The 12,505-nt window shown below is 36.3% G+C and overlaps 1 protein-coding gene across 3 annotated transcripts in view; it reads left to right on the plus strand.

Annotated features, from left to right (window-relative positions):
• The first annotated feature begins 254 nt into the window (after positions 1–254).
• Positions 255–12,505, plus strand: part of bun (bunched) — a 121,076-nt gene continuing 108,825 nt past the window's right edge. The window contains exons 1-2 of one of the 3 annotated variants that reach the window (XM_068295046.1): positions 255–363; positions 6,884–10,742. In XM_068295046.1, coding sequence (XP_068151147.1) covers positions 7,801–10,742 — 2,942 coding nt within the window. In that variant the 5' untranslated portion in view covers positions 255–363; positions 6,884–7,800. The remainder of the gene's footprint in view (positions 364–6,883; positions 10,743–12,505) is intronic. The other 2 variants (XM_068295048.1, XM_068295047.1) reach the window with 2 other exon arrangements.

The following is a 12,505-nucleotide window of genomic DNA, read 5'->3' on the forward strand; positions in this document are numbered from 1 at the left end:
AAGATGTGGTTAATTTCTTGGTAACAATGCAATGCTATCTTTGGCTAAAGCACAAAACTTATATTGATCCAATAATCCAATAATCTTATACCAAAATGCTGAAAATCAAAATTCCTTACGGAAAATACAGGATACTACAAATAAGAAGAAAACCAAGGGTTCGGTGTCTAAGAACAAATCGTCGAATTCATCGACCACAGATGGCTTTCCATCTCTAATTGATAGTGGCCATCTCTAATTGGTGGTTGCCATCTCTAGTACAATTTTCAAGGTGAAGAGAAGAAGTGTATTTTTTGGTTTTTCTGTTATTCGCGGAGTAAAAAATAGCAACAAATTTTACCGCAAAAGCAATCGAAGCAAAAAGTAAATACGCCAATTCAATTTAACAACAAATTGCAATTAAAAATTAAATTGGTAAAGCCAACGCCAAGCCAAATGTAGAGAAAAATCGAAGAAAAGAAAAAAAATTTCGTATGTGCGTACGTGAGAGTGTGTGTGTGTGACGTGTGCGTTGAGTTTATCGGCGTGTGTGTGTGTGAGTGTGAATGCATGAGAGAAGAGCATAAATGTGTGCGTGTATTTCGCTGGCTGTGTGCATGCGTTTGTGTGTGTGTGTGTGTGTGTGTGAGTAAGAAAACGGAGCACAAAAAGCAGAATGGAAAATTTATATACGTTGAAAAATTAATTTATTTGCAAAAAACAAAACGAAAAGAAATCAACAAACAGCAAAAAAAAGAAGTGTGACAAGAAAAAAATAGCATAAGAAGAAAAAAGGAGACAAAAAGAAGAAGGAAAGAAAACTGTGTGCAATTGCCGACAAACTAACTGAGAGAGCGCCGTCTCTCTGGCTCTCTTCTTGTCTCTCTCCCACTATGTGTGTGTGTGTGTGTGTGTGTGTGCGAGAGAGTGTTAGTCGCAGCAGAATTTATACGGAAATTAAGTTAGAAATACAATTATTTTTCCTTATTTTTTATATTGCGTTAATTTTTACCAAAGGAATAACCCAAATGTTTGCTTACGGCAACCACAACAACAACAATAACAACAACAACAAACAAATAAAGCAACAACAATTGATGCTATGAGCATTTAGCTTTTTGCAAAATTAAATTTTTGCCAATTTTTCTTCGTTTCTTTTTTTTTTTTGCGAATCTTTCATGCACGCTTTTTCGCTCTCTGAATAATTTTTACTCTCTTGCTTACGTACTTGTTGTCTCACACTCTCTCTCTTTCCCGCGGTGGCTCTCTCGATGTGTGGAACCAACCAGCCAACTGTCAAAACTGTCATTTACCTTCCTTTTGTCCGATTAGCAAAACGCAAACGAAAAAAAAACGTATTTATTTTTTACAAAATAAAGTAACCAAAAATATTCAATTTAATTAAGTTAAAGAAAGTCATTTCAATTTACTGTGTAAGTGTTTTCAGTGCAGTGCAAGAATAATTGTGTTTAATGCATTTATTTTTATTTTTTTCTGTTGTACTTTGCACCTTTTACTCCTACTGGTTTTTGTTATAGATTTTCTCTCTCTCTATCTCTCTTTCTTTACACTTTTCTTTCTTGCTGTCTTCCAGCTGCTGCTGACTGATCCAACTTCGTTTTCTTTTCTTCTTTATTGTTGTTTTATTATTTTTGTTTTGCTTGTTGTTGTTTGTTTATAAAATCAGCTGTTTCTTTACATTAGATTCTTTTTTGTTTTGTTTGCATCATTATTGTTTATTTTAAAATGTAAACGATAACTAATTTTTCTGCCAATTTCGTAATATAATATGTTTTGGTTTATGCACATAAACTAAAACTTTCCTATTTATATGTACCTATATATTGACATATATAGAAGAAGAGCTTATTGATTCCCAAGAACTCTAGACCCTTTGAGTTTATCTCAAAAGGTTCTTCTTTGCCATTATTCTGTTTCAACTAAAAGTGATCGTTTCTTCAAAGTAACTAACGGCTCTTAAATACCTCAAAAGGACTTCTTTCAACACAAACTGGATTAAACAACAACTAAAAACCAATACAAAATATTGAACTTTATACAAAAATGGTTCTAAGAAAAACATAAAGACAGTTGTTCCCAAATAATTACAAAGTTCGAAGATATATGAAATAATATGAAAATTCTTGAACCAAGTGACAATCAGTGTAAAAATAAATAACTTAAATACCAATTTGAACTGTGTTGAGTGTGCTTGATCTATGAAAAAACTACAAATTGGATATACAAATATGGATAACTTATCTAAAAAAAACTTGGTAACCTCATGGAAAATAAATTAAACTAACCATTGTTAGTCTAATGTAGCACAAATATATTTAAAAGATTTCCAAACACAAGTTACTAACTTCTGTGGAAGGATCTCAACTGTGTTTTAGACAATCTCCTTGACAAAAGATTTTCAAAACTGGTTTTAGGTTTACTTGAAAACTTCACAACCTTTGGGCCTTGTTGGAAATCGCGGTAAAATCGGTTTTGAAAAGCTTCTGCCGACTGTTGACTATGTACAGCGCCAAAAATCTCAGTTTAATAATTCTATAGGTATTTATCATTAGTATTGAATTATTCATCCATTTGTTAAGATGTGTTTTGTTTTTCTTTCTAATCTTGTACTGATATGCTTTAGGGTTCTGAACATGAATCAGAATCAGAGACGTTATTCGGAACTTTCCAATTTTGCATATTGCTGCATACTAGATAACTAGAGGAAATAAAATGATATCATTATTTATATGATGCATTAATATTACGAAATCCATATCATATCAGATTATAATGATGACAAATGCTTGATTATCAGCGATTATGGAATATCAGAAATTTATTTTCCCCATGTAATGCTTCAGATCTTGGTTGTTTTGACTGAGGGAAAAGAGTTTTGTCTAGCCAAAGGTACACGTCCATGTCTGTCACATACATAGATAGCTAGTATATTTTCAACTTTGACATGTTTAATATACATATGTATGTAAACATGAATTCTTTAAATTTAAATTCTAAAAATTTACATGAACTTATTCATTTGGCTTCCCGGATTCATTTATTCGGAGTAAACCATGCTTTGATTGTATCCGTTCATCCTTTCAAATTTATAGGTCTGCTTAAGGGTTTGCCAGATCTATTGATTGAAATATATTTGGAACCATAAACAATTTTTCTTTATTTATATCTCCTGACCTTAGTTTTGAATAGAATGAATTATACTTGTTTATGTAATATAAAATATTATGAAAACATATAGCCCATCATTATAATTAGTTCCTTCGTAGATCAAGTGATCAATCAAGTCTAAGATCATTGTTTCAGTGTTGATCCTTTAATAAACAAAACAGTTCTTCCTGCTTAAGCGACAGAGTTGCCAGTCTGTCAAATTTTTCGCAAGGGGGCTTGACATGTTTACTTGCTTAATTTTATTTCAGTTTATTATACATATATACAAATGTAAATACATTGTATTTATTTCAGTTCGAAATTCCTAATTGATCGTACCCCCGATTCATTGCAGTTTCCGTTTTTTTTTCTTTTTTTTTTTTTTTTGTTGTTTTTCTTATTGTCTGTTTCGTCGGTACTTCCTTTTTATATTTCGTGCTTTCTTGTTTTCTCTTTGTTGACTCATTTCCGTGTGGCAAAGAGTTTTTTTTTTTTTTTGATTTTCAGTCTATTTTGTTTTAAATTAAATTTTTGTTGTTAATTTTTTTGGATAAAAATTTCGATATTTGCAAAATAATTTAATTTTTTGCTTTTTCTTTTATCCAATATTGATTACCGGCAGCTGTCGTTGGAGAGAGAAAGAGAGAGAGAGAGCAGAAGAGAGACAGAGATTGGGAGAGCCCGCTTTCCATCGCTCTCTGTTTCTCTTTCTCTTTAAGCTGTTTTCTCTCTGCTGTCTTTTGCCAATTTGCAAATTGTTTTTTTTTTTTTTGTTATGTTTTATTTGATTTAACTTTTTTTTATTTTCTGCTATTTTGCGGTATGCGAGAGGCCCCCGCCCACTTGTAGGCGCCCACGTTTTAGGAAGCAGAGATGAACTAGATGGAGGATGAAGAAGAAGCTAACGATAAAGGAATAGGGAGCCCCCCATAGACTCCCTCCCTTCCGCCTGTTCGTCCTGACTCTCTCACGCTCACTTACTTACTCTCTCTGTCAATTTGTTTAAAGCGCTTGCTCTCTCTCTCTCGCTTGCTCTCTTTGTCACTCTCTCTCTTTCCCTCATTCTTTAAGTTTGTTGTTGTTGTTGCCTTTGGTTCATCGATTTTATGCCTTTTTGTCGTTGCAATTAGTTCTTCTTGCTGTTGCTTCTCTAGTTTGTCTGCATTTCTGCACTTTTCGTATTCTCCTCTTATTCTTTTCCTTCTTCCACATTCTTCTTCATCTGTTTACTGTTTGTATAGGTTCTCTCTCTCTATCTGTCTTTGTGCTCCACAATGTCCCTCCAACCCTCCCCCACCCCACCACCTGTGCCTAGTTTATCTGTTTTGTGTGCAAAATCTGGCACCTACAAGATACTTTGATTATTATGGGTTAGGTGCATCTGAAAGGATGAATTCCGAGATTGAAAGAGTTTTATGAGCACCAGCCAGTAAAATGGTCGAAGAAAAATCACACAAAATGACTAATAGTCGGGGAGCAGCCAGCCAGCTAGTAGTTAACAATAGATTACACTAGTAGTAGATACTTGTAAATTGTATAACGCAATTTATGTGCTTAACACTCTCAAATTTGCATTGTTTGTCAATTATGCATTTAGCTTGGTTCATGATTACATCTAATTTCAGGGAAGAAGACAGACTAAAGTTGTTGTTTATTTACATTTGAGTTGAAGGTGGTTCTCTGTAGTTATCCTAAACATATTTTCGACTAAACTGATTAACTACCGGCTCTCAAATGAGTTCTATTGCAATAAACCTTTCAAACTGGTTAAGTTTATTGCTGACATCGACTAAACTTGCCTATATGAATTGCATACAAATTAGCTTAAAAAATTTCGTGGAATTGTCTTGCTAAGATTGTTTATTATTCTCCTTTTAATATTGTCCAAGGAAATAATTGATTTGTTGTGTAGGAATAAATCTTGTTTAACATAAAGACTTCAAAATGGTTAAGTTTATCGTTGAATTTAATAAAACCTCCGCAGATTTCCTGAATATAACTTTTAAAAAGGCCACGTAAGGTGCAATTAGTGATGTTTGAATTGATTTCTTTTGATTCATTTCTTTTTATTTCTAACTTTTGATTATAATCAAGAATAGTGAATGAGATAGAACCACTATAGTTCAGTTTGGTTTCGTCAAAGTAGAATGTTTAGGGGTAAAACCAAAAAAGAGCAACAAATATGTGATCTGATAGTTGTCAACCTTAAAAGATGGCAAAATCCAAAATATTTGCGCGTTTTAAATCATTTTTGGTCTAAAATTGACGAGGAATATCGTTGGATTCGAAAGCCTCTTTTAATTTCCCAAGGTCCTATGCATGCTAATTTTTTTAACCCTCTCAGGACAAGTTTTGCCCCCGGTTCTGAAAAGTTCGGTTCGAATTATTTGGTTTCTTCAGTGGATATTTCCCTCCATTAAGATATCTTGGAGATGATGTTCAAATCAGTCGTAGAACTTTTTGGGGATTTTTTTTTTTATTTATATTTTGCAAATTAATGGTTAGTGATCGTTTGTTTTTTTGCCAAATTTGTTTAGCACCTGTGCCAAATTAGAAAAAACGCCAACTTTGTGTGGGTACCAAACAAAAACAAGGCCAATAGACTCTCAAAGTGTTGACCTATAATTGATAATTCGTTTTCTACCTACCTAATAGGTAATGAGTTGAGGATTTTGCGCTACATCAAGGTCTAGATTGTGTTTGTTGTTCTTGTTGCTGTTGTTGTTGTGTGCCTTCAGGCGGGGGACACACGCAGAGTTCAAACATAAGTTCACGCAATTTATGAATGATCGTCGAAACGACAAAAAGCCAAACCAGAAAAAAACTAAAAACCCAAAAACTCTTTACGGCTATTAACAAATGCAAAAGCAAATACAAAAAAACAAAGACAAAAACCTCGGGCACGCGAATGTTTGCAAACTTTACTTTGTTTTTTTTTTCCCCCGACTTTTTTGTCGTTGTTTTTTGCACTTATTTCCGTAAACGAAATCGATTAAATAATAAAAGAAAAAACAAAAAGAAACGAGAAAGATAAATATTGAAAACGCAAAAAATAAATATGCCAAATACAGAAACAAAGAGAGAAATAGAAAGAGAGAGAGGCACACAAACACACAGTGAGAAAAAGAGATAGAGCGGAAAATGCTTTGTTTTTTTTTTTTTTTTTTGGAAATAAACCTCTCCGTACCATTCTAATTTAGCAGCACTTAACTAATTCAACAAAAAACTACGACGTACATGAAATCAATAATAATAAAACAAAAAATCATCATCATCGTTTTGTCGTTATAAGAATAACTACGCAGTTAGCAAATCTAACTAAGCTGACAAAAAGGCTTAACTAGATTAAGATTTAATGCACACTTAATGAAATGAAGAAATCAAAGACATCTTCCCAAAGAAAAATTAAAAATATTTATATTGTGTTATGGAATTTGCGTTTTGGAAATGATTTATTTTAGCTTCTTTGAATAAAGAATACAAGTGGCTAAATTTAAATTTAATATTTTGATTGGCCATTAGCATTTTATGGCCGTTTTAATTTTCAAAGGTTTATGCTAATCAACAAGTTTTTGTTTAGTTAGCAAGTCATTTTCCACGAAATATTTCAGCATCTTGTATTTTTTTGAGTTTAAAAAATTGGGATTCGTAAATAAAAATTTGAAAATAATTTTCATATGTTTACAAAATGAAACTAACTTATATTTCCTTTCTATCTTTCTCCCTTTCTTTATAGGAATTTGAAAATTTCAACAATTTACGGCAATTTGCTAGTAAAACCTGACGAAAAAGTCCCAAATTCAACGAAAAATAAATTTTAAATTATTTGTGTGTGTAATAGATTAAACAAAAAACCAACAGGAAACCAAATAATAAGAATATAGTGTAAAGTTATGAATATATTTAATTTTTAGTCAAAATTAAATTTAAATTCTTAGTTAACCCAAAACAAATTAACAACAGCTGAGCTGTGTGTCTCGTCATCAACGTAAATATCTTCATCATCATCAACATAGTCGTCGTTATTATAATCGTCGTCATTTGTGCCTCTTAAGTGTTGCAGCAGTGTTGCGCGTGCGTCGTGAAAAAGATCCGTGCCCCACAACCGGGTGGGAAGTCTCGAAAAGCGCTTGAATGGCGCTGTTAAAAAGTATAATTCTGTATTAATAAAAGGATTGCACTGAAGTCAACTTATAAAACGCGGAAAATTAATATCAATATAATTTGTGTGTGTGTTGAGAAGGAGGAGAATATTTAAGTGTTTTTCCACCCTCCTTTTGCGTCTTATTATTTTTTTTTTTTGTTTCTTTTTCCATTTGTTTAATGTTTGTCGTCGTCGTCGTAGTGTCTCGCCGGGTTGCAGAGTGACGAAGAGCTGTCGTATTGTCACGTCACTATGTATCGTCGTCGTCGTTTGGCTAAAATATCGGTGGCAAGTTTCATTTTTGAAGTGGGCAAATCGACTCAAATAGAACAGCAACAATAGTGAACAGTTTTTTGCTTATCAATCAATAGCAACGGCAAAAACAACACCAACACCAACAATTATTAAAATACTATTAAACCTATCAACAAATAATCCAATTGGAGGCAATTTCAGCAATCCTGGATTATTTGCTGAAAACTTTACGTCAGCTGCAAACCATTTCGATTATGGCCGAGAATCAAAGTGCAGCAAATAGCAAAGAAGATTCCGGTCACCAAAAACATCAGCAACAAAATCACCAGCAACAACAACAGCAGCAGCAACATCAACAACAACAACATCAATCTATCTCAGCAGCAACAACTTCCTCAACAACTTCATCAACAATCAGCAACATGTTTGATCGTCAACTGAATGCCAAATTTAAACCCCAATCGACGACAAATGCCTCGTCGGGAGTTGCCGCCGCCCAAAGGCGTAATTCTTTGCTAACAACATCGCGTGGCTCCACCGTATCCGGTGGCAGTGTTGCTGGCAATGCCACCGTTGGCAGCAGTGTACGAAAGTTGACCAAGGTCAATTCATTATTGGGCAATAGTACTAATCATCATCATTATCCTTATCATTCCCCAACGTCTGCCAGCAGTGCCACAGCTGCTTCATCAACAAATTATCAAATTTCACACAACTTACAACGTACGACTAGCGAAAGTTTAAGATTAAATGCCCTAAGTCGCGTCGGTAGCGGTGGTGGAAATTCTACAGTGGATTCAAGCACAGTTTCGCGTACCGCTAGCAGTTCGAGTTTAGCTAGTAATAATACGACAAACACTTCCACTACATCGTTGGCACCGAAAACAACTACAACTAGCGGTGCGAGTAGTACCAAGGCTAGTTCACCCAATAATAACGGTGGTGGTGGTGGTGCAGGTACTGCAGCAGTGCGTGCCACTATTCTTACACAACAGACGCAACAGCAACAACAGCATCATCATCACCCACATCAACATAATCATCATCACCATCACCACCATCATCATCACAATAATAGCAGCGGTAACTCAACAGGTGCCGCAGGCAATGGTGGTGGTGGTGGGGGTGCAGGAACCACTGCCAGTGCACCATCTTCATCCATTAATGCAGCTATTGGAGCAAATATTGGTGGAGCAGCAGCACCTAGTGGTGGAAACACACGCAAACCAAAGACGACTTCTTCATTTCAAATCACCTCCGTGACTGTGGGTCATCCATCCAAACACCATCCAACTGTTAGCGGTGTAAATGCTGGCGGTGATACTGGCGATGAATCAGCCGATGATTTAGATGAATCTCATACGGATGACAATAGTCGTATCACAGATCTGGAGAATGAAACGCCCTCCATGTCCGAGGACACATCGTTCTCCAAAGAGGAAGTCTATTATGCAAACAATGCATTAAATACCAATGCTCCGGTCATACCAACTAGCTCACAATACGGTCTAGTTGTGGTCGATCCTGGGTCAAGTTTGCAAAACGTTCAGGTTAATGTCTCATCGGATAATATCATAAATGTGGTCAGTGCCGCCAATCCGGGTGGTGCTAAAAACAAGAAAGATGACAGTAAAGAGACATCTCAGCATCGTAGTGAACGTTTCAAAGTGGTAAAAATTGAATCAACTGAACCCTTTAAACGCGGTCGTTGGATGTGTATGGACTATTTAGATCATTCTAGTGTCGGTAATAATGGTGGTGGCAATTCAGGTGGCAACTCGGGTGGCAATAACAATGAAAAGACTGTGTCGGAGTCCACATCGGAGGATCAGCAGCACCATCATCAGCATAAAACCACTCAAAGCATGATTGTAGCGCCGACACAACTCAATGAGAATCATTTAGGTGGCGGTTTGGAAGCCGCCTCAACAGATGCCAATTGGAATTATAGTGATCAGCAGCAACAACAACAACAGCAGCAGCAAGTACAGTTACCCACAGCAGTAGCAGCGGCAGCTGGGCTGCAAGCCCCACCCAGTGGTGTAATGACGGCACCAGCCACTGTGGTGCATGGCATACATCCATTACAAATGGAGCAGCAGCAGCAGCAACAGATTTTCGACAATGTCAATGCCAATGCTGGGTCATCGGTAACGCCTACAAATAATACACAAGATCAGACACAAACACAACATGGACAGACTGTACCTTTGGATTATGCGCGAAATGCAGCCATTCAATTGCAGCAAACATTGCAGCAACTAAAGCAACGGGAAGAGGCCATGGAGGTGACCCCGACGCCATATCCAAATTATCCCAATGGCAGCGATGTGGCTGGTGGCGGTGGTGGGACTGGTGGTGCAGTCACTGCCCCCAGTGCCAGTAATAATAATAATACGACAAGTTCAGCGCCAGCAACGGCAACAACTGCAGTAACTTCCACAAATGCTCCAGCACCCCTTCCACCCACTCCTGCTTCAATAAATGAAGTACAGTTGAGCTCAAGCTATATAGAGCAGCAGCAGCAACAACAACCCTTGTCGCCAGCTCCTACATCCACCACTCAAACCACACCAACATTTGCTGCCGTTGCTGCTGCGAATGCCACACAAATTGATGGAAACATACATTTTGCACCACAGCAACAGTTGCTGCCACAGCAGCAACAGCCACAACCACCAACTTCAAATACTTCCACAGCAAATACAGGACAGGGACAAACGTTACCCATTGTCTCACATATACCATCACCAGCAACAACGGCGACAACAACTGGAGCAGTGTCTGCCCCAACTGCAACGTTGCAGAGTGCACCAGCAACATTAGTTGAGCCACAACAACAACAGCAGCAGCCACAACAACAGCAGCAGCCACAACAACAGCAGCAGCCACAACAACAGCAGCAGCCACAACAACAGCAGCAGCAGCCACAACAACAACAACAACAATTGGTGGTGGAACCATCAATCGATCAACAAACAGCAATCGCGAGTGTTAGTGCCAATAATAGTAATGTTAATCTAAATATCATGGAAGCAACAACAACAGCAGCTACGACAACAGCAAGTAGTGAGGAAACAGCAGCAGCAGCAGCAACAACATCAACATCAGCTGCAACTGGAGCAACAGCGAGCACATCGCAGCAAATGCAACAATTGCAACAACAGCAGCCAAATGCAGAATCCGAGACTGAAAGGTAAGTCCAAATAAAAATGATTTAGTTAGCTTAAAATCATTTAGAATTTTTTACACTGGGTTTGACGAAAATGAAATGTCGTTGAGTTGCTTAATATTTAAGTCTGGGAATGCAAAAGATCTGAATAGGTTCTTACGGAAAAAGCTAATTCGTCAGAGAGATGGGAAATATATTATAAACGTATCCAATTTGTGAGTTATTAAGAAATGATTAGGAAAGTCAAAAACTACATGAAATGATCTCTAGTCTACTCTAAAGTTAATAATTATTTTGAAAGGTCAATATCGTTTAGGGATCGTGGAACTTATGATAAAACAGAGTTGTCAATTTTGAAAAAAGTGTTGGAGATTGCATTACAACTAATCAAAATATGCCTTCACAGGCATTTTTAAGGGCTTTTACACTTTATTTTATAAAAAAGATCCCCCAATATCAAAATCGAGAAGAGTTTGCCTAAATTGTCCAACACTGGTTCGTATTGAATTCCTTGTACTAAATATCAGGAGGAACCTTCAGATTTTAGTTTTCTAAAAAAAAAAAGTATTCCAGTTTTTCTTTTTTGTTAGTGTATAAGCAATTGAGCAAATTTTTTTTATATTTACGGTTTAAAGTGCGCTTAATTGAAGCGACCTTTTCAGGTCACGCACGTGTTGGCTTTGAATAAACTACTAAACAACAAAAAAAAAAAAAAACTGCGCTCTAACCGCCCACCCACCCATATAAGCAAAACCAATCCCACTTTCGAACCCCACCCGCACCGCCCTACAATCCCCCGACCCCCCTGCGCAAATTTCTCTACTAATTTCATTGATGAATTTTTATTAAATAAATTATTATAATGAGGCGACCCGTCACAGGCGGCCACAACCAACAGATAGCTAGACAGAGAGTGTGAAAGAGATAGATAGAGATAGAGAGAGAGGGAGGAAAGCCAACTGAGACAGAAAGAAAGAGGAAGGAGAAGTCAACGAACAAGCTCATAGCTCATACAACACATATAAAACCCAATTTGCAAAAATAAAAATAAAATAGGCAAACAAAAAAAGAAACAACAACCAAAATTGTTGTTTAAGAGAGCAGCGCACGGCGCGCGCGTGTTTGCACTTTAGCGGTTCAAGTCCGAACCTGAATCTGCGTAAAAATAAAAACGTACAAAAAAAAACCTAACGGACGAAAGAGATTATTAGGAGGAGGAGGAGGCACTAAAGCTCTCCAACTTGTCCAAACAGCGTTTTCAACTCAAGCCTAAAAATAGTTTTTATTTTCCCCATTTCCTTTTCTTTTTAGACTTGGTTTAACCTAGCCAAAATTGTTTCTTTGAATTGAATATTGAGTAATTAAATGAATTCTTATTCATCTATTATCATTGTGACGCATTGATTAGATTGTTTAGCAATATACATGAATACTATATATTAGTCATTTGTTTTTTTTAATCGAAATCTATAAATGTGTTTTGCATTAGAAATTTGCCGGAAAAGGGAGTCTAAGTACGATAAGTTTGTCGTTGCATTTTATTTCGGTTGTTCGACTAGGTGAAGTATTTCATTGTTATTTTAGAATATTACCAATTGATTTGATTGAGCTCGAGTATGTTTGTTTCAGTTTACCCAAGGTAGTTGATTTCCATTATAAAATTTGCCAAAAACCATTTCGTTTTGATTAACCGAAACCATTTGTATGTGCACTGATTATTACGTATTGTCGAGATCCTAGATTCTCGTTATTATTAAACAATGGTATCTATTTCTATAAATTTCTAA

Source organism: Drosophila tropicalis, unplaced genomic scaffold (genome assembly GCF_018151085.1).
Source record: "Drosophila tropicalis isolate 14030-0801.00 unplaced genomic scaffold, ASM1815108v1 contig_845, whole genome shotgun sequence".
Taxonomy (NCBI): Eukaryota; Metazoa; Arthropoda; class Insecta; order Diptera; family Drosophilidae; genus Drosophila; species Drosophila tropicalis.